The sequence below is a fragment of the Hypanus sabinus genome, chromosome 12 (assembly GCF_030144855.1).
Source record: "Hypanus sabinus isolate sHypSab1 chromosome 12, sHypSab1.hap1, whole genome shotgun sequence".
NCBI classification, from domain to species: domain Eukaryota; kingdom Metazoa; phylum Chordata; class Chondrichthyes; order Myliobatiformes; family Dasyatidae; genus Hypanus; species Hypanus sabinus.
The window spans coordinates 71,668,831-71,694,857 of record NC_082717.1 but is presented as its reverse complement, the minus strand read 5'-3'; the positions used below and the strand labels follow the sequence as shown (position 1 = coordinate 71,694,857).

Below are 26,027 nucleotides of genomic sequence, written 5' to 3'. Positions count from 1 at the left end.
TGACACAAAGGTTGGAGCCGTTGTGGATAGTGCGGAGGGCTGTCAGAGGTTACAGCGGGACATTGATAAGATGCAAAACTGGGCTGAGAAGTGGCAGATGGCGTTCAACCCAGGTAAGTGTGAAGTGGTTCATTTTGGTAGGTCAAATATAACTGCAGAATATAGTATTAATGGTAAGACTCTTGGCAGTGTGGAGGATCAGAGGGATCTTGGGGTCCAAGTCCATAAATGCTGAAAGCAGCTGCGCAGGTTGACTCTGTGATTAAGAAGGCATACAGTATATTGACCTTCATTAATCATGGAATTGAATTTAGGAGCCCAGTGGTAATGTTGCAGCTATGTAGGACCCTGGTCAGACCCCAATTGGAGTAATGTGCTCAATTTTGGTCGCCTCACTACAGGAAGGATGTGGAAGCCATAGAAAGGGTGCAGAGGAGATATACAAGGATATTGCCTGGATTGAGGAGCACACCTAATGAAAACAGGTTGAGTGAACTCGCCTTTTCTCCTTGGAGCAAAGGAAGATGAGAGGTGACCTGATAGAGGTGTATAAGATGATGACAGATGTTGATCATGTGAATAGTCAGAGGCTTTTTCCCAGGGCTGAAATGGTTGCCACAAGAGGGCACAGGTTTAAGGTGCTTGGGAATAGGTACAGAGGTGATGTCAGGGGTAAGTTTTTTTTAAAACTCAAGAGAGTGGTGAGTGTGTGGAATGGGCTGCAGGCAACGTTGGTGGAGGCAGATATAATAGGGTCTTTTAAGAGACCTTTGGATAGGTACATGGAGCTTAGAAAAATAGAGGGCTATGGGGAAGTCTAGTAATTTCTAAGATAGAACATGTTCAGCACAACAATAGTGCAAAACATAATATAAAAAAACTATTTTTATGAGTGTAGCATGCCTCCCAAAGGCATTTCTCAGTCTGCAAAAAAAAATCAGTTGGTCGAACACATGAAGAAATGATACTGGGAATACACGGAGGTCAAATATTTTGCCAAATACAAAACTATGAATTGTAAATTCATAGGCATCCAACCTTGTCACCACCTTCTTAAAAGGATGTCAGGGTCTAAGACAGTGCAGCAACACAGAAAGAACCTAGACCAACTCTTTGTTATGGAAAGGATAACGAAAAATTTAGCAAAGTTTCAAAATTAATGTTTTATCAAAATTAGGGGCAAATGTTTCTATTGCAATAATGAGATATCATAAAATTAAGATAACTGGCATAAGAAAAGGAATGGATGCAAAAAGATTTGAATTGGAAGTCATTATAAATGGAAAAAACATCGAAACTGTGATAGAAGCCGATTCATAGTAAATTTACAAAAGGGAATGGAAAAGAGGGAAAGAGGAGTGGTTATATCTGGAAAGCTCTTTCCTACAGCCAATTGAGATGTGATAAGCTTAATGGTATCTTTTTGCTCAAATTGAAATTACATTAACACATTAGTATTGTATGCATAATTTTGATCAGCGAATGGCTATTTGCTTATCTGAACTCTAGTTAATTCATCACAATGTGTACATAAATGATAAGGAACCAATTCCCTTTTTGTTTTACTTATACTGCTGCAGAAACAATAGAGAAAAAAGGCAAGATCAACAAAGGAACTAGAACCTAAGGCAAACCCTAATTTTGCCATTACTCAGGGCAGCTAGCAAGAGTTCAAAAGTGGAAACATTTTGCTCATTACTCATGAGCAACAGCAATGCACCTATTACCAGTTATTCTACATCTCAATCTGGAGCGAGAAAGAAATCATGGTAACCATGGAAAAAAAACTTTGAAGCATTTAAACCAACTCACCTTCACAGATAACACAGCACCACCTTTGGGGATAAATGAATTGAATAACACCACCAGATCATTTGCCTTTATCTTATCCCAGTCCATATTGCAAACTGCAAATCGGCGAGTGACCTATCAAGGAAATATAGGAAACCAAATTCTAAACAATTCAAAATGCCGATTTTAAAGAATATTAGCAAGACATTTAATTAATTGACAAAAATCATAAGTAATAGGATATAAAAATCACATTGATGTTGAAAAGAATCAGAAGGAACTAGTTCCCTCAGCAAAAATGTCCAGAATTCAAGGGTAAAAAGATTAAGCATTTGCAAGATCTGTAAGGAAAGATGAAGACAAACATTTTTTTGTAAACAGAGAAAGGTAGTTGTCTGGGTTGAAGAGGGATACAGGTATAATGGGCTCAAAGGTCTCAGCGGTTTTATGATTTTTACCTTATTTTCACGTGGAGCTTCCTTATCCAGCTCTCCCCAGTTGTGCTCAATTTCTGGCTCATTTGCCAATGGATCATCATCAAAATAGTCATCTTCCTCAGAGCTTGTTTCAATATTTCCTTTTCCTCTGGCCAAGTCAGGACCACTGTCACTATCAGTATCCTCTTCTGACAATTCCTCTTCATCTTCACTGCCTGCTGTGATTTCACTTTCCTTCTCTGAACTCAGGCCACCTGACCTTGAAGATTCACTTCCACTCCACTGACCTTCATCATCAATGTCATCTTCATAGGTGTCACTTTCTGAAATACAGAAAATATATCAGAAGTCTAATCCAAAACACAGAACTACTATTGTGAACTTCTGATGGACATTCTGTGTGAAAACAACAAAAGTAATAATAGGGAATTTGGATCTAGTCAATTAGACAAGGAAGTTGAAAAGTTGAATTAATGTTACATATTTATGCCCTTTAGCAAAACTTTGCCCAAAGTTATCAAATGTGAGCTGTGATTCTTAATGTTGACTCTGAATCATAGCATCACATTCCTTCTACTCCATTCATTTCAGATTTCCATAAATTGTAAAATTTCAACTTTAATTTGTAGCAATATCTATCCTTCATGAGAGGAAAATCTGCCAGTTTTACTTGGTCTGTGTGATCCCAGTTCCATTAATATGACTGATTCTTAATTGTCCTTTGAAAAAGCCTAGTGCACCACTCAATTCAAGGGTACTTAAGTATCAGCAGGAAAGCCATGCTAGCAAAGTGCAGTTTCTAATAACAAACAAATGAGGAAAAGCAAACCTCCTTGGAGCTACCCATCAAAGTATGTCAAATCAATTTTTGCTACTCGGACTGTAAACAATCTTGCAGCAAACATGGAGATACAAAATACTGAAAAGGATCACTTGGATGGAAAATGAGAAACTTTTCTCCATAACAGAGATGTCTAAGACTGGAGGGCATAGGATTAAGCCAAGCCAAGGCAAAAGGAGGCGAGATGTGATCAAATGAAAACTTTCTTTCATCTTGAGGTGGTTGCAAATTAGAAAGCACTGTCTGCAAAAGTGATAAAGGCTGATAACGTGATGAGTACTTGAACTGCCAAGGTATGGAAGGTAACAAAGTACTGGTATGTACTGGATTAGTACAGAAAGGTTCGTGATGGACAGCATGGACGTGGGAAACGGAAGGGCCTTTTTTTTTGTACTATATGACTCTGTAATCAGACTTCCAGTATCAACAGTTCTGATTTTCAAATCACTACTCAACCTGTTCAACAATATCCTGATCAATACTGGGCAGTAGTGTGGCCCGTTACCATACTGACCTCTGGTGATCTGTGTGAGATTTGCATGTTAACACAACACCCATATGATTTTCCTTGGCTCCTCCAGTTTATTCCCACATCACAAAGTTGATTAATTATCTAGTACAAATTACTTCTATGGTAGGGAGGAGAATTAGAATATGATGTAGAATAGGTTGCAAGGAAATAACTTGGGGAAGGAATTAATGAAATTGCTTCAAGAGTTAAGTGTTCAAATAAACCATATGACCTCCTTCAAAGAAGACAGGAAATAGTTTGGGATCCTGTGCACACTTGATTTATTAGACCTACTTTGTACCAGAAACTGGAGTAGACAACAATCATGATTGCATCTCAAAAAGAATACAGGGACCCCCTCAGCATTCTAGAAAATGGCTGTATGGCTGTTTTCCATCAGCAATGTAAATGTCAAGAAATGTGAGATGAAAAAATGTTTAGTAATTTTCTTCCCATATAAATTACGAGAGAGTGAATTTGATTCTGTATCTCAAAGTTTTTGGGTAACCATTTGCAAATTCTGTCAAATTAATTTCCAGAAACTGATTAGCCTGTAAAACACAGGTCACCCTGTAGGTGAAAACGAAGGTAAACCACATACCTAATTCAGTGTCATCCTCTGAAACACATTTTTTCATTGAACTCTTCTCCGGTTTTATTCCTTTTTGATTTCTAGTGATTTTTTTCTTTAGCAGTTTAAAGCTGGAAATTGATTCATTTTTGGGTTGCTCCATTTCTTCACTACTTTCAGAAAGATCATCTTTCAATTCTGTCTCTTCACTTGCTATTGTTTTCAGCTTTTCCTTATTAAAATCTATCTTGACATTATCATTGGGCATCTCAGTTCCCGGCTTTTTAACTTTTTTTAATTTTGTCCCTTTGAGTAACTTTGTTTTTTCCTCTTTGTTGACCATTATGCTACCTTCCAGATTTTTATTGAAACCACTTTTCCTTTTTTTCATCTTTTTCCCCACCTCTTTCCTTTTGTTCTCTGTGCATTCATCTTCAACCAAATCAGAATCATCTGAGTCCAAATCATAAAAACGCTTCAGATCCTCTGTTGTGCTGTGATGGATTGGTCTTCCCCTCTTATCCACAGTGTAATTCAGTTTAAATTTCTTCTCATGAAACATTCCTTGAAATCTCTTATCAATCTTGACTTTGCGCTCTTTCTCAGGCATCTCCCAGAATCTGGGGTCCTTCATGACCCGGCTGAAGCGCTCGTCATTCATTACTTCCTCTGCCCTTGATGCCATTGCTGCTCAACCGTTTATCCAAACCGACAGAAAGCTGCAAAAGCAAAACAAAAATAAACTTGTGAGAATATGCAATGTGAAACTTTATGAACTACTGTAGGTGAACAGATTTTGCTTCATCCAAGCAAAACCTTCCACATTTCTCCAGCTTAGGACAAGTCTCAATAAATCTCCAAGTTGTTGTTAATTCCTCATTCCTTTTGGCAGCCCGGTGCTGCTCCCTTACCTATCTCTTTAACCCTGTTTTAATTTCAGAATAAAATGTACCATCACTTAGATGACTTAAAATATCTCGTCTTACATATCTGTATTAAAATTTGCATCTCAATAATCATTCGTGTGGGCCAAGTATAAATTCCTACGAGCGACCTTGAAACGTTTTACAATGTGTTTTTTTAAAAATCTGTGTAACTTCCCGCATCATCGTGACATTAGGTAGTTTTAAGAGATCTGGCAAAGTGGTCGGAACGGAGCGGGAGTATCAGAACATCAACAGGAGACATAAAAGACTGCAGAAACTAGAATACGGAGCAAAAAAAACCCCAAACTACCATCGGAATTCAGTGAGTCGGCAACGTCTGTACAATTAAGTGGTCGATCAACATCTCGGATCGAGACCCTTCCGAAAGGACGACCGACCACTTACCCTGCGGATGCTGCTCGGCCAGCTCAGTTCCCCGGGAGCTTTCCCTTATTGATCAACTGACGGTGGGGGTGTGGAGAGGAGACGCGAACAGTCACGGGCACCCGGGGGTGAAATGCTCTGATCCCGATAGTCGGTGGAGCAACGACAGGTTTAAACTCACCAGAAACCAGCACCGTCCTCGTGCCACTCACCTCACCTCCGCTCTTTGACCCTTCACCTCGCGGAATGGCTGACACCGAATAGGGGAGGATGCAGAGCGGCTTCAGCGCTTAGACTTCAACAGGGAAAGGCACGCAGTGCGCCGCAAATCATGAACGACGCGAATAAAATGCAACAAATGCAACTGTGTTAAACAAATGACCCAGGTTAGGTGCTCACTCCCGAAAACCCCTTTAATCAGAAGGAGCGTGTTCCCCAAGCTACGAGTGGTGGAGTCGGGTGGCTGGCGGTTGGGAGAACGCATGCGCGGCAGCCGCCGCCGCCGCCGCGGGTTTCGTTCTCGGTTCCGGGGGGTTGAAGGGATGAGCAGAAGGTCCCGGGTGGCTTTCGCCGCTCTTCGGTTGTTGGCCAGTCACCAGCGGCTTGAGGTCTCGCTGCCCTGGGTGAGCTGCCGGCGGAATGTGGCCTCGATGAACGTGTTCGACCGAAGAATGAAGCGGCGACAGAAGAACTGGGCAGTATCAATGGACGAAAACAAGCAGTGTGATTACCTGAGAGAAGAGGTGAGGGGCTGCGCCCGCTCCTTTCTGTCCAGTGGTTGTTCGGTTGCAAATGTTTTATAACAAGGTGTTTTGAAATAAAAGAATTACACACTTCGTCAGCAAGTCAAGTGGTGCCTTTGAAGGGAGAAAAAGATTTGAAGGTCAATGACGCCTTGTCTTTTCGGTTGCTTCCTATGTCCTGTGTTACCTCTCTGTGAGGATTTTGGCTTTCTAACTTGTTTCATTTCTCTCCATTATATTGACTGGTCTAAGTGTTATTTCTATGTCTAAACCACAGCTTAAAATCACCCAATTATTTGCTCGTCATCACTATCCTTGCCACCTACGTTGTGGATGCAAAAGATATCAGTTAAAATCAGGCAAATCCGATAGTATCAATACTGGGTGGAGGTAAGGAGTTGCAATGAAAAGAAGATACATGAAGGGAAGGGAAAAAATGTTTCGGTTGGCAACCTTTCACCAGAAATAAAAGCCATTATTAAGATTTTTTAAATGTTAACTCTATTCAACTTCATAATGCTGCACGGTTCTGGAGATAACCGTATTTATATTGGAACTCCAGGTTCTGCAGTGCTTGTATTTCTGTTAAATTTTTCATTGATAATTTATTCTCTTCTGCTGCATCCCCTTCCCCTTTGACAGAATCTCAAGTCCTATTCCCCAAACTAAACGGCCTTCTCTCTCCTGTTTTGCATCATTCCCATTATTTTTTTATGTCTGACTTGGGTCGCAAGAATTTATGCCTCGTAATTTTGGATATTTTGTGAGTGGGTCAGCATTAGAGTGAGGAGTTCAGGCTTTGGTGAGGAGAGGTGAAGGCTGTAGGTAGATTTTTTTCATTTAATTTAAAAAAATTTTATTGCACAGTTAGGATGCTAGGCAGGATAGTGGAATACTCTTCTGTGAAACATGGGAAGACAGGGAGACCTCCAGTGTCCCTGATGACTACAGCTGTAAGATATGCATCCTACTGTCACTTCTTACAGGCTGTATTAATTAATTTATTGAGATACAGTGTAGAATAGGCCTTTTGGGCCCTTGGAACCGCGCCGCACAGCAATCTGCCGATTTAATCCTAGCCTATTCACAGGATGATTTACAATGACCAATTAACCTATCAATTGGTATGTCCTGGGACTCTAGTAGGAAACTGGAGCACCTGGAGGAAACCCATGTAGTCAGAGTGAAAACATACAAGCTTTTCACAGTCAGTGGCAAGAATTGAACCCAGGCTGCTGCTACTGTAAAACATTATGCTAACTACTCAGGATTTGGGGCTGAAGCTGGGTGAACTCCAGATTAAATGCCGTCCATTCTATTTACCTAGGGAGTTCTCATCTGTGATCCTGACTGCGGTTTACATGCCACCAGCGGCTGTCTATAATTAAATGCTTGAGATACTGCATGATGCTGTCTGCAAATAAGGAACAGTCCACCTCGACGCTTTTCAGATCATAGTCAGAGACTTCAATCAGGATTGTTTGAAGAAAACTGCCCAATTACCATCCCAACATAGTAGACCACTGTTATACTAAGATAAGGAGTGCTTACTGTTCCATGCCCAGGCTGCATTTGGTAAATCTGATCACTTGGTTGTCCTTTTCCTGCTTGCATACTTGCAGGGACTAAAGAGCAAAGCTCCAGAGATTTGGACAACAGAGGTTGTAATGGATTTTGTTGAAACAGTTGTTGGTGAGTGTGACCTCTCAGAATCATTGAGTTTTCCTCATTTGAAAGCCCTGGGTGAACTGTGAGATCCACAAACTACTGAGAGCCACACCAGAGGCATTCAAGTCTGCTGACCAGAAGTCCAGGTACAATCTCTGGAAAGCCATCTCGTGGGTGAAGTAACAATTCTGGACCAAACTTGAATCAATAAAGGATGCTCAACATCAGTGGCTGGGCTTGAATATGATTGTGTTGTATGCCCCTAGAGTTTATTTAGAATGAGAGTGACTTTTAGCCACTTAGATTTCTTTTTTGACTACAAAAATAGCTTGGTTACTATGGTGAGAGAGGTGGAGATCTGATGGACAATCAATTGTTTATGCAAGTGTGTGGCTTGTTTTGAATATACAAGGACACACACTCACACTTTGTCTCGGTCACTGGTTTAAACTTTCAGTAGCCCAAAGGGGTGAGTTGAGATTGATCCAAAGTATTGATAAATGACTCTCACAAGTTGCTGCAACTAGAAGAAGTTTGCAGAGAGGAGAGGAAGGTTTGAAACAGAAGAAATCTAGTGACAAAGATTTCTTAGCAATGGGTGAGGTGCTGGAGGATTTGAGGATATCTAATGTTCTGTTTTTTTTTAAGTAACGCTCTAAAAATAAGCTGAGAAATTATAAGCCATTGAGTCTGACATCAGTAATGGGTAAGTTATTGGGAAGTATTCTAAGGACTGGTTATATAAGTATTTGGATTGACAGGGACTGATTGGGTATAGTCAACACGGTTGTGTGTGTGTGTGGTAGGTAGTCTCTAAACAATCTTGTAATTTTTCAAGGAAGTTACCAGGAAAGTTGAAGGCAAGGCAGCTGATGTTGTCTATGTGGACTTTAGTAAGGTCTTTGACAAAGTCCTACGTGGAAGGTTAATCAAGAAGATTCAGGTTCTTGGTGTTCAAGATGAGGTAGTAAATTAGATTAGGAAGAGAGTGGTAGTAGATGATTGTCTGGAGGCCTGTGACAAGTCATGTGCCACTTGGTCGTGTTTGTCATCTATATCAATAATTTGAATGATGGTGTAAACTAGGACAGCAAATTTGAGAATGACACAAAGACTGGGAGGTAGGGTGTCTCGCAGCAGTATCTGGGCCAGATGGAAAAGAGTAGATGGAGTTTAATGCAGACAAGTCTGAGATGTTACAATTTGGGAGGACATACAGTGAGTTAGAACTTGCACAGTGAGTAGTAAGGCACTGAGGAGTGCAGTAGATCAGAGGAATCTGGGAATACAGATTTGTAATTCCTTGAAAGTGGTGTCACAAGTAGAGAGGATTGTAAGAAGAGCCTTTGTCCCATTAGCCTTCATAAACCAAAGTATTGAGTACAGGTGTTGAGATACGATGTTGAACTTGTATAAGACATTGGTGAGGCCTAATATGGAGTACTGTGCACAGTTTTCATCACCTGCCTTCAGGAAAAATACCAATAAAATTGATAGAGTGCAGAAAAAATGAGGACTTGAGTTACAGGGAAAGGTTGAATAGGTTAGGAAGAGGTTTCTCACTGGATTGTAGGGGAATAAGTGGAGATTTGATATGTATACAAAATTCTGAGGGGTATAGATAGTGTCTATGCTGATGGTGTTGTGTCTTCACCCTGACTTCAGAACAAGAGATCACAGGTTCAAATCTGGCCGGCTCCCTGCACGTTTTCCATCTGTGCTAGGTTGAGCAACGAGCTAGCAACTTGGCCTTGTAAGACAGATAAACACTAAAAAATGGCAAGGTTGCTGGCCGTTGCACCAAATAAGGTGTAGAGAGAAACTTTACCTTTTTACCTATAGATAGGACAAATGCAAGCAGGCCTTTTCCACTGAGGTTGGAGGAGACTAGAACTAAATGTCATGGGTGAAAGGTGAACTATTTAAGGGGAACATGAGGGGGATCTTTTTCATTTAGAGGGCGGAATGAGCTGCCAGCTTAAGTTTCTTGGCACAATTTTGCTCTTCTATCCACAGATACGTTATAACTTGCCTTTGACCTGACCCATATTTCTCGAATTTGCTCCACAGCTCAATGTTTCTGGTGGGAATAAATGATAAAACATTTTGGGGGCCAAACTGAATTCTCTTTTTTGACTTAAGTATGGATTAACTTAGATACGTAACTGCTGAGAACAAGCACAACTGTAACTTAGCTTGTTCTACCATTGTATGAGATTTTGGCCAACCTGTTGTAAAACAAATCATATTTTTAGATATAATTATCCAGCTTTGCAAATGATCTATATCACAATTTTGCAATTTACAGGTTGGAAGCAGAATTGTGGACAGAGTTTTGGATATTGTGAGGTAAGTTTAAGTCTGCTGTGTTATGATTTTCTCTATAATTGCAGACCACCTATATTTCATAACCTTTTCTCACAATGTTAAAGCAATATAGTTCAAAAATGTGGATGAAGTTTTATTAAGATATGACTTCTCGTTTCTTTAGAACTTTCCCAGTTGCACTGGATATTGGATGTGGTAAAGGCTATATAGCAGGATATCTAACCAAGGTAATTGCTCAGAGGTTGGCAAAATGGTTTGAAAAAATTCGGTTTTCATGCTCAGTCAAGGCTGAGTTTCGTATCTAAGACTCGGTGTTTCAACTGATTGAAAAGGAAATTAATAAATGTGAAATACAAACACAAAATGCTGGCAGAACTCAGCAGGCCAGACAGCATATATGGGAGGAGGTAGTGACGACGTTTCGGGCCAAAACCCTTTATCAGGAGCCCTCCTGATGACAGGTTTCAGCCTGAAACGTCGTCACCACCTCCTCCCAAATATGCTGTCTGGCCTGCTGAGTTCTGTCAGCAATTTTGTGTTTTTATTTATTTCCAGCATCTGTAGGTTCACTCATGTTGCTAATAAAATGTGAAATTGGAAATCTCAACACGTTTGCTTTTGGGCATAAATCCACTACAAATTGACAGATTTAATTATAGGTTGAATGTGTTTTGTTTATTGTGATGGAGGGTATTGCAAAGCATAATATCTGTAATACTGTAAACTTAACCTTGGATTAAAATTAAAGTCAGTGAGATATTCCTGTCTCTTCAAACACTGTATTTTTGATTTTGCATCTTGACGTACTTGTACACTGCTTACATTTCTATTGTATTGATAATTCTCCTGAAGTTACGAGATGAAGTGGAAAAGCCTGCAGCATCATTGAAAAGTAACAAAACAGCAATGAAGTAAAATTTAGGTAGCTTGATGTAGAAAATTTAACACCTTTATTTGCTATGTTATGAAGAAAGTTGAACAAAAGCTGACAATCCTTTTAAAGCAACATATACACAACATGCAGGAGGAACTCAGAAGGTCAGGCTGAAACGTTGACTGTTCATTCATTTCCTGAATTCCTGCAGCATTTTGTGTGCATTACTTTGGATTCTAGCATCTGCAGACTTCCTTGTGTTTTATTGTTTTAAAATGGAGGCTTTTATTAAACGCCTTCATTTAAAAAAATTTGAATGAATATTTTGGAACATGTTTGAAAATAGTTGGTTATATGATTTCATCCTTTTTCTGTTGTTCCAGGACACAGTTCACAAACTCTATCAGATGGACACCGCAGAGAATGCTTTGGTAAGTTCACAGTGGTATTTCTTTGCAATTCGTTATCTTCATTCAAGAAAAGCCTATTAGTTATAAATAATGTGCATGCTCAGCTTTTGCAATTCTCAATTTATATAAAATTAAGATGTAATTAAAAAGAATTAACAAACCTTTATGGAATAATGTGAAGAATACATATTTTAGGATTTTAGCATTGCTTGCAATAGAATTGATTAAATCTGCTTTCCTTTTCAACATGTACATCTTAAAACATAGGTACATTATCTTATAGCAAATGATTTCACACTGATAAATGTATTGCTATACCTATGTTTTCTGTAGTGGTATCAGAATTGCATCTCCATTTTTATTCCTGTCCCACTAGTCTTTATCTGGAGACCCAAAATGGAGAGCGGTGTTTCTTCCCCACCCCTCCTCAAATGGGTAGTGAACAAAGCTGGAGAGCAAGTGAGCATTTTGTCCATTCTACATCCTGTAGAAGCAATTTCAGATGTCTCGAAATAGACTGGAGTGTAAAATAATAGAATAAGGTCTGGGAAGGAGAAAGCACGGTGTATTTATAAATGGAGAAAAATGTTCCTTTTATGCACTGGTTAAGTGACAACAGTACCTCTTGAGCAGCTAAAAGTTTAGCTTTTATTGCTTTAAGTATTCCTTTACAGAAATGTCCAGTTGAGACTGAAATTCCCACTTATCGTGTCATAGCAGATGAAGAGTTCCTTCCCTTTCAAGAAAATACATTTGATCTCATTCTTAGCAGCTTAAGGTATGTGAGTAAGGAACCATTTTTGATAGAAGAATTATGTCCACAAAATTATATGTAAATAATGTCTCCTGAGAGTGGAATGTGGTTTTATTTGAATTTTGCAAAAGTAGTTTGTTTTCTGTAAGATTTAAAATTAAATTTTATCTTTAATAACTTAATGCTCTAAAACAATTAAAATTTCCTCTTTCATTTTTAGCTTGCATTGGGTGAATGATCTCCCAGGAGCTTTCAAACAGGTGAGAATGCTTTTACCACAATTCCAAATGAGTAGTTTAAAAATAAATGGTTTATAAAGTGTGCTGCACAGTGATGCCTCAGATGCTTTATTTTATATGTGCTGAGGCACATTACCGTATTTATAAACAAAGGCCGAAGGCATATTTTCCAAGTAGTTCATTTTTACAAACAATTCAATAATTAGGGGAGCAGATAGGATGTTCTGTGGCTGCGAAAGAGACACCTGGATTGTATGTTGCCTCCCAGGTGCCAGGGTTAGGGATGTCTTGGATTGGATTCACAGAATTCTAAATGGGGAAGGGTAAGGAGCCAGAAGTTTTGGTGCATAACGATATAGGTGGGAAAAGGGATGAGTGCTGAAGAGAGAATATCGGAAGCTAGGTAGGAAGCTAAAAAGCGGGACCTCAAGGGTAGCAATCTCTGGATTGCTGTCTGCCATGTGCGACTGAGGGTAAGATTAGGTGATCTGGGAGATTAATTTGTGGCTTAAGATTTGGTGCCAGGGGCAGGGTTTCAGATTTGTAAATCATTGGGACCTCTTCCGGGGAAGCTACAACCTGTACAGAAAGGGCAGGTTTCACCTGAACTGGAGGGGGATCAATGTCCTTGCAGGCAGGTTTGCTAGAGCTGTTGGGGAGGGTTTAAACTAGTTTGGCAGGGGGTGGGAAGCAGTGATTGGGCAGAGGATGGAATAATTGGTGTACAGATAGATTATACAAGTATATGCATGTACAGAATCTGTGAGGAAGGATAGGTAGATGATACTGCAAAATTGGAGTCTGTGGGATAGATTTAAGTGGGATACAAGAAGTATCAGGAACAAAGATGATGAACTTGGAGCATGGTCAGTACATTGAACTACGATGTTGTGGGCATTACAGAGTCTTGGTTGTCACAAGAGCGGGAAAGGCTGCTGGATGTTCCGAGGTTTAGGTGTTTCAGAAAGGACAAGGAGGAAGGTAAAGGAGGTGGGGGAGTGGCATTGCTAGTCAGGGATAGTATCACAGCTGCATAAGGGGAGGACTTTGTGGATGGATTGTCTATTGAGTCAGTTTAGGTGGACACCAGAAACAGGAAGGGAGCAATCACTCTTTTGGAATTATTCTGTAGACCCCCTCCCCCAATAGCAGCAGAGACACTGTGGAACAAATCAGGAGGCAGATTTTGGAAAGGGGTTGCAAAAATAACAGGGTTGTTGTCATAGGGAACTTCAACTTCCTTAATATTGTTCGGCATCTGCCACACATAAAAGTTTGGATGGGGGAAACTCAAGATGGAGTCCTGACTCAATATTTGGTCGGGCTGACTAGAAGAGTGGCCATACTGGATCTGGTGCTAAGTAATGAGCCAGGTCAGGTGTCAGATCTTTTGATGGGAGATTATTTCAGACGTAGTGACCATAACTCTGACCTGTATTCCAGCCTTGGAGAGGGATAGGAGCTGATGGTATGAAAAAGTACTTAATTGGGGTGGGAGAATGATGATGTTATGAGGCAGGAACTGGAGAGCATAAATTGGGAATGGATGTCGTCGGAAACGTACAACAGAAATGTGGTGGTTGCTTAAAGGAGTGCTTGCATGAGGCTCTGGAGGAATTGGTTCCATTGAAACGGAAAGGATGGTAGAGTGAAGGAAACATGGATGACAAGGGATGTGAACATCTGGTCAAAAGGAAGAAAGAAGCTTACTTTAGGTTTTGGAAGCAAGGATCAGACAGGGCTCTAGAGACTTGCAAGGTAGCCTGGAAGGAGCTGAAGAGAGAATGAAAGGCATTGGTGAGTAGAACAGTCCATGTTCCAAACCTTCCCCAGTAATGCTCCCCAACTCTTCCTCCAGTACACTGAAGACTGCATTTGCACTGCTTCACGCACCCATGCTGAGCTCATCAATTTCATCAACTGTACCTCCGACATCCACCCTGTCCTAAAATTCACTTGGTCCATTTCTGACACTTCCCTTCCTTTCTTGATCTCCTTGTCTCCGTGTCTGGAGACAACCTGTCGACCGACATCTTTTGTAAATCTACTGATTCCCATAGTTATCTGAGTATACCTCTTCCCACCTGTTTTTTTTAAAATGCTATTCGCTTTTCTCAGAAAAGATAACGGAACTGCATCTGTTCACAGGATGCAGCTTTCTGGTCCAGGATATCAGAGGTGCTCTCATTCCTCAAAGAACAAAGTTTCCCTTCCTCCACAATTGATACTGCTCTCACCTGCATCAGCTCTGTTTCCCAAACTGCCGCACTTATGCTATCTTCCTGTCACCTTAATAGTGATAGAGTTCCTCTTGTCCTTACCTACCACCCTGTGAGCCTCTGCATCCAATACTTCATCCTCTTCAACTTACACCATCTCCAAAAGGATCCTACCTCCAAACATACCTTTACCTCCTCCCTCCCTCCCTCCACTTTCCTCAGGGATTGCTCCCTGCATAATTCCCTTGTCCATTCATCCCTCCCTGTGAATCTCCCATATGGCACTTATCCCAGCAAGCAGTCAAACTGCTACACCTGTCCATTCACCTTCTTCCTCAGTTCCATTGAGGGCACCAAACAGTCTTCACCTGTGAATCTCTGAGCTTATGTATTGTGTATGGTGCCCCCCCCCCCCCCCCATGCGATTGGTGAGACCCGTTGTAAATTGGCAACTACTTCATCAAGCACCTCAACGCCATCCGCCAAAAGCATAACTTCCCGGTGGCTAAGCATTTTAATTCCAATTCCCTTTCCTGTTTGGACACTCTGCTGTATGGCTGCCTCTTGAGGCCATGATGAAGACATGCTCAGGGTAGAGGAGCAACACCTTGTAGTCCGTATGGAAAGCCTCCAACCTGATATGAATATTGACTCCTCCTGCTTTAAAAAAAATTCTCCCGCTCCCCTCTTCTATCCCCACTCTGTCCCCTTAACTCTTCTCACTTGCCTGTCACCTCCCCCAAGTCCCCTTTTCTGACCCTTCTTTCTATAGTTCACAATCCTCTCCAGCCCTTTACCTTTCCCACCCACCTGGCTTCACGTATCACCTTCCAGCTATCCTTCCCCTGCGTCCACATTTTTATTCTGGCATCTTCCCCCTTCCTTTCTGGGCCTGAAATGTCAACTGTATTCATTTCCATAGATGTTGCCTGACCTTCTGAGTTCCTTCAGCATTTTGTATGCATTGTTTTGGATTTGTAACATCTGGAGAATTTCGTGTGTACATCTAAACATTTTTCCCTCCAGACTGGTAGCTTCTTTCCTGCCTGTCGGTTTCTCTAGTTTGGTTATATCCAATTCACCTTATGGAAATGCATGTTATTAGTGGAACTGCCTGTGCCAGCAAGTTAGATGAAAAGCATGCTGAAGAAAAGCAGAGTTATCATGACCTCTTGATAGATCTTTGGAGTTCCAAATATTTCCAGGATTTCAGATTTATGTGGTTGTAGAGGGAAGGAAAACACTGGAATTTATAATGCAAATATAGCTTAAACCAGCCTATTGAGATAGAAGTGATTACATTTGTTATAAAGTAATATGATCTTAATGATGAAAAGGGATTGGGACAAAATGAAGTTAAATTGGAAAAGCAAGCAAAACAAGTTCAATCAAAAAACAAATTTTTGAATATATTTATGAACTGTATTAATGTTCAACAAACTATTAAATATATTGGTGACTATTTACATATATTCTATTTAGAAACAGTACTTGGGAATGGGGTGGTAGCAGAAACGTGCAGCTACTTTATGATATTGAACATGCATATGGGTCCATATAAGCACCTGAGGAATGGGAAGAAGAGTACAACTAGATAAAATGTTTCATTGGAAATAAAATGTTTTGAAAGTTCAACAACATAATATCAAAATGAGATGGGAAGTACAGTCGTCCCTCAGTATCCGTGGGGATTGGTTCCAGGATGCCAAAATCCACAGATGCTCCAATCCCTTATATAAAATAGCGTAATATTTGCATATAACCTAAGCACATCCTCCCATATACTTTAAATCATCTCTAGATTACTCATAATACCTAATACAATGTAAATACTATGTAAATAGTTGTTATACTGTATTGTTTAGGGAATAATGATAAGAAAAAAAAGTCAGTACAGAGGCAACCATCGTAGCTCTTCTGGGAACGCTGATGTTGCCTCAGCATCAGCTGATGCCGATTCTCCTGTGGTCTTTAAGTTCTTGAGGCTGTAGCGCTTTACATAGCTAGCCAGCCATTCCTTACTAGCCTTAAACTCCTTCCTGTCGCTCACAACATAAGTAGTGAATGAACGAGACACAAGGTGAACAATGCTCAAACGAGTGCTGAAGAGAGACTGAGAAATGGCAGGAGACTGCAGCAAGGTATACCTACACGTCACTTCATTCACGTGGATTCAGCGTAGTGCTCGGCACGCGGCAAATTCAAGTTCTGTTCTTTGGAACTTTCTGGAATATTTTGTCGAATATTTTCGATCCACGGTTGGTTGAACCCGCGGGTACCGAGGGCTGACTGTACTAGAGATGTTTAATATAATTTTCTAGATATGTGCAGAAATTGTGATTGTTTTACACTGCCAGATGGGGAATATTTTTGCATTTGTTAAGTAATGGTGTAAAAGTTGGTCTTGGCTCTGGCCAAACCTCAGGAGTTCATAAAAGGTTGAAAATCTGTACATTATAAGAGAGGAATGGACTACATTGAAACTGTCAATTCGAATTTGTAATGGAATGATCTTATTAGAGTATATTTCTTAGGAAAATCATAGTATTTGGACAAGGAAAATGAATGGGTATTCATACATGCTGATTTTTATGATTACATTCAAAAACAAACTAAATATTTAAATAATCATACTGGTTAATTGCCGCTACCTCCGTCAGTTCATGTACAAATAGTGCTTTTGGATTGGGGGCTGAAAATAAATATTGTTGAAAAAAATTTATTTTAAAATTAAGACTTTAAGCTATTAGCAAGGAGATTATAGTTGCAATATTGATAATTGGTTTTAATATTTTGAACCATTTGAGATATTTTTGCTTCTAAATCTCTCAGAACTGCTACTTGAGCAAAAATAGGTTTGTGATACGCACCAACAAATAGATTGACTGACCAGTAATTTTTGGTGATATACTGAATGTCTGCTAACAATGATTATCACCTTCTCTAGATTCATTTTTCCTTGAAACCAGATGGTGTTTTCATTGGTGCCATGATGGGAGGGGAAACTTTGTATGAACTTCGTTGTTCTCTACAACTAGCAGAACTGGAACGTGAAGGAGGATTTGCACCTCATGTATCACCATTTACTGCTGTGACAGACCTCGGGAATCTCTTGGAACAAGCAGGATTTAATATGCTAACTGTGGTAAGGCAAATAACTTCTTAAAATTATATGTAGTTTACATTAATAAATAGTGGGGAGAACAAATGAAATTTGAGCCCTATGTTAATATTACGCCATTTTTATCAAGTATCAATTGACATGATTAATTCCTTGTAAAATTTACTTATTTAATGTTCATGTTCATGGAAGTTAAAGGGGTGTAACTTAATTTAAGATATTGTGGAAGAATTTTGTCACCTTTCTCAACCATGCCAGCCCACCTTTGTTCCTACTGTTACCTCTGCAGATTAGTCAAGCATATGTTTACTATGAAATATAGAAATAAAGACAGTCAGCTGATGTTCTAATAACCAGAACAGTAGAGCACATGAACAGCCCTTTCACCCAACAATATCTCCGCTGTTACGCAACAGCAGCAACAGACCACAACCTGAGTGAAGTTTCAATGTTAAGCAACTATTTTTTACTAGTATATACCCAAAATACATAAGATTAAACAAACTACTCTCCTAAACCTAAGTTAACAGTGTTTTGTGTTTCTGGCTCCCAAACCATCAGGCTTAGGGACAGTTCTTAAAGTCTTAAGATGGCAAGCTAGAAAGTTCTGGTAATCCACAGAATAGGTAAGAGGAGAAACTTGTAAATCCACATTAAAATGTAACGAGGAGGCGTCCACGAAGAATTCCAAAGGTTCCACATTGGGAAAACAACGTAACTGTCATAGAAGATCTCAGCCGATGAGTAGTGTTCTAAAATACACATAAAGGTATCACAATGTGACAGTCATGGAATACTCCTTAGCACGAGTGGTCACCACATAACACACCCGAATCCATGTAAGGGTTAACAAAAAAGTGGTCACCACAGAGTACTCCAGGAATCCACATATGGATCGTACAAAGTGACAGTCATGTATCCAATATGTACTGTGTGCTGCTAATCAACCCAATCGGTTGTGTGTGGGGAAAGTATCAAACCTTACCCATTACTGTAGCAAGCTCCTGCTCATGGTCTAAAGTCTTAACCCCCTCCCCCCTCGTCCCAGCAATCTGTCTGTATTTCGTTATACTGACATCATACACCCACCCTATCCAGGCGCTTAAAGTGACACTCACAGAAATGTTGACCCGTAACACTGCTGAATATGATATTGAATTAAACTAATTCTCTTCTGCCTATATATGATCTACACTCCTCTGTTCCCTGCATATTCATACATCTATCTAATAGCCTGCTTTACGGCACTATCATATCTGCTTTCACCATTCCTGGGTAGCTTGTCCCAGACACCTGTTCCACACATCACCTTTAAAGTGCATGTTCTCCACACTTGACATTTCTTCCTTTGGAGGGGGCGGGAGGGAAGGTTCTAGGAAGATTCAGACTATATACCCTATCCATGCCTTCCTTTAACTTGCAGCTCTAGCAGGTCTCTTCTCAGGTTCTGCTCTAAAGAAAGCAACACATTTGTCCCACCTCTCCTTTATAGGTCATCCCCTCTAATCCAGGCAGCATCCTGGAAAACCCCTTCTACATCCTTTCCAAAGCCTTCACATCTTTCCAATAATGGGCAACTGGAATTTCACACAATATTCCAAGTGCAATATAACTGAAGTATTATACTCAATGATCTAACTGATAGAGGCAAGCCTGCTTGATGCCTACTGTACCATCCTTTTTGTGTTGCTACACATTAATTTGAACATTGCCTTAGCTTAAGCGTTAAAAGGGAGGAAAGTAGGGAATATTTTACATCTATAAAATTTGTCAAATACTTTTCAGGATTCTTAATTTTTTTTTCCCACAGGACATTGATGAAATCCAGGTCAACTATCCAGGAATATTTGAATTAATGGAAGACTTGCAAGGTTAGTTTTTGTTTTTGGTAGTGTACAACAAAAATACGTAGTATCATGTTTTAAAATATTTTAAAGGATTGCATCAAGTACAGTGGTGGCTAATAATATGTTTTACTATATGTTAAGGATTTTTTCCTTTTTTTTAACCAAACAGCTGTTTTTTTTTTCTCTGGTAGTGGGTTTAGATTTTTTGTATAATAAAATTATTTCTTTTCAATTTTATGTTTAAATTTAATCTATATGGATATCTGTGATTTCAATATATTGTAATCAATATATATCATATCTTACTGTACCCTGTATTCTTTTATGTAAGGAATTAATAAAAATATTGAAAAAGAAAGGATTGAATCACATGTAATTTTATTTTGAAAATATTGTACATTTTATTTGATATGAATTGACAAAAAATCTAGTTAAGTCATGGATCATTTGTTTAGTTTCGAGAAAATGAAGTGAAATATTGTGAATTGTTTTAGAGTGTAGGAAAACATAAACCCTCATATTATAGAATTGCAAAAGGAAACCTTTTAACCCAGTGATCTGAACCTAGATACATAATGTGATTTCTTTTAAATCTCCTGATAGTTTTACATCTCTAAATCTGAAGGTATGGGAGAGAGCAATTGTGCCTGGTCCAGGAAACCCATGTTGCACCGGGACACGATGCTGGCAGCTGCAGCAGTCTACAAAGGTGAGTTAATAAAAAGTTGGAAATGAATCTGATATTTGCTATGAGTTAGATATTTAAGTTCAAAGAGGGTGCAGATAACTTAGCATTCCTGATAATGGTTAGTGTTTTTTATTAATATTAACAAATTCCCTCTGTTTAAATATTCCAAACATGAAACTGAAGCATTTGCAATAATTTTATGAGAAATCCTAAGTGGAAAATGCTCATTCCCTGCCTTTCCATGTTACAGAAACTGGTCTGGTCAACTTTATTTATTCCATATGCTCAAGAAATGACAGCGCTGTGGGATCACACAGCATTCCAGGTGTCATACTGGAGATTAGCATTTAAAAATGAGCTATGCTCCTAACTTACTGTTTTGGCATCCTTACACTCCAAGTTATCAGGCAATGCAGATAATCATCCAGCAATGGCCTGCTCACTAAAAGCAGGACATATCTTCTTATAGGAATGTATTGCCACTGACCTACTCTCAGACATTGTCAAAATAATGGCTCATGTCAATAGTGTGATCTTCAATAATATTCACAATCTAGCACAAAAATAAGTAGACATGGCTTATGAAGGAAATTGGGGTTGAGGTTAGGTTCAAAGGGGAGAAATATAAAATTGCCAGGAAAAGCAGCAGGCCTGGGGAGTAGGACCAGCTTAGAATTGTGTGACAGAATAGGAAAAAAATTGTTGGGCAAACATGACTTGTGGAAGAAAGCTGTAGTAACATATCAAAGCTTTAACAGTCATATTTTAAATATCTGAAAATAAAATTGAGTAAATGCAAACCCTACAATTACATATGGCAAAAATTACAATTGGGAGCAATGAAATGTCACTATACTTTATTTCCAAGATTATTTTTGAAAAAGCATTTTCAATTCTGAACAGTTGCTTGATGATAGATAGATACTTTATTCATCCCCAAGGGGAAATTCAACATTTTCCCAGTGTCCCGTACACTTATTGTAGCAAAACTAATTACATACAGTATTTAACAGTATAAATATGATATGCATCTAAAATCACCCTCCCAAAAAGTATTAATAAATAGCTTTTAAAAAGTTCTTAAATAGTTTACTAAAGTGCATTGAGTGGTAACTTAAGCTCAGTCCTAACCCCGGCACTTTAACATGTCTTGCCCCTGGTGGTTAAATTGTAGAGCCGAATGGCGGTGGGGAGTAATGATCTCTTCATCCTGTCTGAGGAGCATTGCATTCAGCAACCTGCCGCTGAAGCTTCTTCTCTGTCTCTGGATGGTGCTGTGCAGAGGATGGTCAGGGTTTTCCATGATTGACCGTAGCCTACTCAGCGCCCTCTGCTCTGCCACCGATGTCATACTCTCCAGTTCTGTGCCCACGACAGAGCCCGCCTTCCTTACCAGCTTATTAAGACGTGAGGCGTCCCTCTTCTTAATGCTGCCTCACCACCACAAAGAAGAGGACGCTCTCCACAACTGACCGATAGAACATCTTCAGCATCTCACTACAAACATTGAATGACGCCAGCCTTCTGAGGAAGTACAGTCGACTCTGTGCTTTCCTGCACAGGGCATCTGTGTTGGCAGTCCAGTCTAGCTTCTCATCTAACTGCACTCCCAGATACTTGTAGATCTATCTTTCTGGATGTAGTCTAGAATTATTCTCTAACAAGTGTTTCAGTTTTCATGTATGTGCAAACAAGTATTGAAAAAATGGAAAAACATAATATGGTAGAGATATCACAACAAGAGAAAATGTGCAGATGTTGGAAATCTAAGCAACACACACAAAATGCTGGAGGAACTCAGCAGGCCAGGCAGCATCTATGGAAAAGAGTACAGTTGACGTTTTGGGCCAGACTCTTCAGCAGGACTGGAGGGGATAAAAGATGGATAGATTTAAAAGGTAGGAGGAGGGAAGGGAGAAACACAGGGTGATAGATGAAACTGGGAGGGAGAGGGGTGGAGTAAAGTGCTGGGAAATTGGTGAAAGAGATACGTTTATCTCCTGTGTAAGACGAGCCCTAAAATTAGGGATTCACAACTTGTCTTAATTTGCTAGTTATGTTTTGGCTTAATATTGTGTGTTGTTATTTCAGTTAGATTTCCAGATAGTTTTCTCTTAAATCAGTTTCAATCTGTTTCAAGTGACAACAGTTGATGGTTAACTAAAGTAAAACATTTAACATTTGTAGCATTTGTACCAAATGCAGCTCATTTAATTGTCTCATTATAGAGATGTATGGCAATGATGATGGGTCTGTGCCAGCAACATTTCAGATTCTTTATATGATTGGTTGGAAACCCCATGAGTCTCAGGTAAGGAAGTTTCTTGCTTTTTCTAAGTGGGGGAATAAAACTTCTTCAATGTATGCTATAATTTGGTCCTATTGTCGTATACACACAGATATTGACAATTAAATGGTTTAAAATTCTGTGGTTTACTTGTGTAGGAGCATGCAGAATATTTTAGAGTTATATCTAGGGATTGCAGCATCTTTTATATTTAAAAAAAATAAGCATGTTGAAATACAGTTTGATATTTTGTAATTGTCGGTATATAATAATCCCAATGGCTAATTTGCATACAGGAAGCTCAAAAAATTGTAATGTCACATTCACCAGGTAATACATTTTCATATTGTTTGATAAAGAATGACCTGGTCATGTGAGATAACATCCTTGCCCTTCAAAGTAGGGGTTGCGGTCCTGGGAACTGTTCATAGAAGATTGTCTATAAGTTAAGGATGTATAGAGTTGGGAGTGATGTACTAGCATGGATAGAGGATTGCTTAACCAATAGAAAGCAGAGTTCGGATACATGGGTGTTACTCTGATTGGCAGTCAGTGGGAAGTAGTGTGCCACAGGGGTCAGTGCTGGTCATGCAAATATTCACAATATACATTAATGATCTGGAAGAGAGGACCAGGTGCAGTGTATCTAAGTTTGCTGATGACACTAAATTGAGTGGAAAAGCAAATTGTGCAGAGAGCCTGCAGAGAGTTATAGATAGGTTAAGTATGTGGGTAAGAGTCTGGCAGATGGAGTACAATGTTGGTAAATGCTTTGGAAGGGGAAATGGAAGATCAAATTATTTAAATGGTAAAGATTGCAGCGTGCTGCTGTGCAGAGGGACTTGGGAGCGCTTGTGCATGAATCGCAAAAAGTTGATTTATAGGTGCAGAAGGCCATCAAGAAGGCAAATTGAATGTTGGCTGTCACTGCTAGAAGGATCAAATTTTAGTGCAGGGAGGTTATGCTGCAACTATACAGGGTACTGGTGAGGTTGCACCTGGAGTACTGTATGCATTTCTGGTCTCCTTACTTGATGAAGGCTTTTGAGGCTGTGCAGAGGTGGTTCACCAGGTTGATTCCAGATATGAGGGGGTTAGACTATGAGGAGAGATCAAGTCACCTGGGACTGTACTCGCTGGAATTCAGAAAGATGAGAGGAGATCTTATAGAAACATATCAAATTATGAAAGGGATAGATAAGTTAGAGGCAGGGAAGTTGTTTCCATTGGTAGGTGAGACTAGAACTAGGGAGCATATCCCCAAGATTTGGGGGATTAAATTTAGAATGGAGATGAGGAACTGCTTTTCCCAAAGAGTGGTGAATCTGTGGAATTCTCTGCCCAATGAAGCAGTGGAGGCTACCTTTGTAAATATATTTTAGATAAGGTTGGATAGATTTTTGCATAGTAGGGGAATTAAGGGTTTTGTGGAAAAGGCAGGTAGGTGAAGATGAGTCCATGGTCAGATCAGCCATGATCTTATTGAATGGCAGAGCAGGCTCGACAGGCCAGATGACCACCTCCTGCTATTTCTTGTGTTCTTAAAAATTTTCTGTACGTAGGAAATAGTCAATTTCCTCCATATCATAATATAAAACCTTTTTAACCTGGACAGCCCTTGTAGATTGATTTGCAAAGAATATATTGGGAAGATCAGCAAAACTGTTAAGAGCTGTAACCAGCAAGTCAACTGTGACAGATTTGAATGTAGCCCAGGTGGAGTTACTGGGGGTGCTGATGCGCTGGTCAGTGAGAAAATTGTTGTTATTTAAATAATTGTGCTCTTAGGACAGGTGGCTTAGGGTTTGTAATGTTTAACCTGATCTGAAGGGTATTGTTTTTATGGGTGACCTCTGCATTGTTTACTGGTGAAAAGATTCAAGTACTGTACCCCAAGAGAGTCTGGGAAATAGATTTTTATGTCGGGTCTTCTGTAGCTTGGGGATGTCTCTATTGAGCTGTAGTATTTTTAATGAGGTCGAAGAGCTGGAGATCATATATATAACATCTGTTCAAAAAGATGTCACCTTTTTTTTTTGCCCTAGATTTCTGGATTCAAGTCTCTGTAGTTGGACTTGTAACCATCTGATTGGGGTGACAAGTGTGATTACACAAGACAAGAAAATAGGAGCAGAAGTAGGCCACCTGGCTCTTTAACCTTGCCCTGTCATTTGAATATGGTCATAGCTCACCAATGCTAGCCTCAGGTCTTTTGCACCATTCTCCCTTAACCCTCAATTCTTTGATCTTTCAAATTTTTAGTAAACTCCTCTCTAATATAAGTAGCAATCTAGCCTCAATCCTGAAATTCTGAAATCTATGGAATGATACAGAGTGGCTCAGGAAGCTACCACTCTGCTCATGCCCATGTAGGCTTTACAGAGAGGTTCTCACCACCTTTTTCCATATCAAGTTCTAATGAAGTATGAATAACTACTGCATGATAGATCACAATTATTTTATCCCCATATTTAGCGACATCTTGCATTTGACCTTTATGTACTACAACAATAACAACAAATTTCATGGCATATGTCAATGATGATAACCTAACTGAACCTGTATTTTAATAGTTTTATTTGAATTGTCAACTTGTACCTTATCCTTTTGGATTTGCTCCTTGCATTGTATGCATCAGTCTTGATTTCATATAAACAATAGTTTTATGTTGCTGTGCCTAAAACCAATGAATGGAAATTGACCAGTTAAGCCCAAGTTGATATTTATGTAGTAATGGGGTAGGCCATGTGAGTTTAGTCATTCTTATTTAACGTTACAATCCATTGGAACTGAGGTAGCCCCGTTTGTATTTGTTGTACAGTATAATTACATCTTTCTAGGTTAATTGGATTCGGCATAAAATAGACAGCTTAATGGGGAAACTTGAATTATGCAATGATTATAACAAGTCAAGATTTTGTTTGAAATCCTTTTCAAAATAGAATGTAGGTAAGAACAATCATTTGGGTATCTTTTAGAATTTGAAATTGTGGCTAATTACATTTTCACATTTCAAAAGTGTATTTTCTTGATAAGTTGTATACATTTTCAGTATAGCTGGATTACTGTATTGTGCATTATTGTACTACATATTGTGTACTAAATTCATCACATCTCTTTTTTTTCCAGGCTAAGCCAGCAAGGAGAGGTTCAGCTACATTATCAATGGGTGATATAGGAAAACTGTCTGAAATAATGAAAAAGAATAAAAAGTTTTAAAATTGTGGTAGAAATAATATCTATCATTTCAGAAAATCTGCCAGTCAGGCACTGATAATATGGCACACTTACTTTTACTATTGGATGTTAATTGTATAAATGTAAACAGTAAAATTGTCATTTTCAAATTGGACTCCCAAGTTTTATTTTCTTAGTATGTCAAGCTGTG

The 26,027-nt window shown here is 39.3% G+C and overlaps 2 protein-coding genes across 5 annotated transcripts in view; one reads left to right on the top strand and one right to left on the bottom strand.

The window, feature by feature from the left end:
* The window catches only part of esf1 (ESF1, nucleolar pre-rRNA processing protein, homolog (S. cerevisiae)), a 76,085-nt gene extending 70,323 nt beyond the window's left edge, over nucleotides 1-5,762 (bottom strand). The window contains exons 1-4 of one of the 3 annotated variants that reach the window (XM_059986198.1): nucleotides 5,674-5,762; nucleotides 4,182-4,870; nucleotides 2,250-2,551; nucleotides 1,813-1,926 (exon numbers count right to left, since the gene is read on the bottom strand). In XM_059986198.1, coding sequence (XP_059842181.1) covers nucleotides 1,813-1,926; nucleotides 2,250-2,551; nucleotides 4,182-4,836 — 1,071 coding nt within the window. In that variant the 5' untranslated portion in view covers nucleotides 4,837-4,870; nucleotides 5,674-5,762. The other 2 variants (XM_059986196.1, XM_059986197.1) reach the window with 2 other exon arrangements.
* On the top strand, nucleotides 5,725-25,991 carry ndufaf5 (NADH:ubiquinone oxidoreductase complex assembly factor 5). 2 transcript variants are annotated; one of them, XM_059986204.1, is made up of 11 exons: nucleotides 5,729-6,204; nucleotides 10,181-10,221; nucleotides 10,364-10,427; nucleotides 11,458-11,505; nucleotides 12,159-12,262; nucleotides 12,459-12,498; nucleotides 17,644-17,841; nucleotides 19,628-19,688; nucleotides 20,290-20,373; nucleotides 22,581-22,663; nucleotides 25,769-25,991. In XM_059986204.1, the coding sequence occupies exons 1-11, from the start codon at nucleotides 5,839-5,841 to the stop codon at nucleotides 25,856-25,858; spliced, it is 1,179 nt and encodes a 392-aa protein (XP_059842187.1). In that variant the 5' UTR covers nucleotides 5,729-5,838; the 3' UTR covers nucleotides 25,859-25,991. The 2 variants fall into 2 exon arrangements, 1 of the variants encoding a protein (XP_059842187.1); XR_009515148.1 differs by lacking the exon at nucleotides 25,769-25,991 and having other exon boundaries at nucleotides 5,725-6,204; nucleotides 20,268-20,373; nucleotides 22,581-22,645.
* Nucleotides 25,992-26,027: the final 36 nt, after the last annotated feature.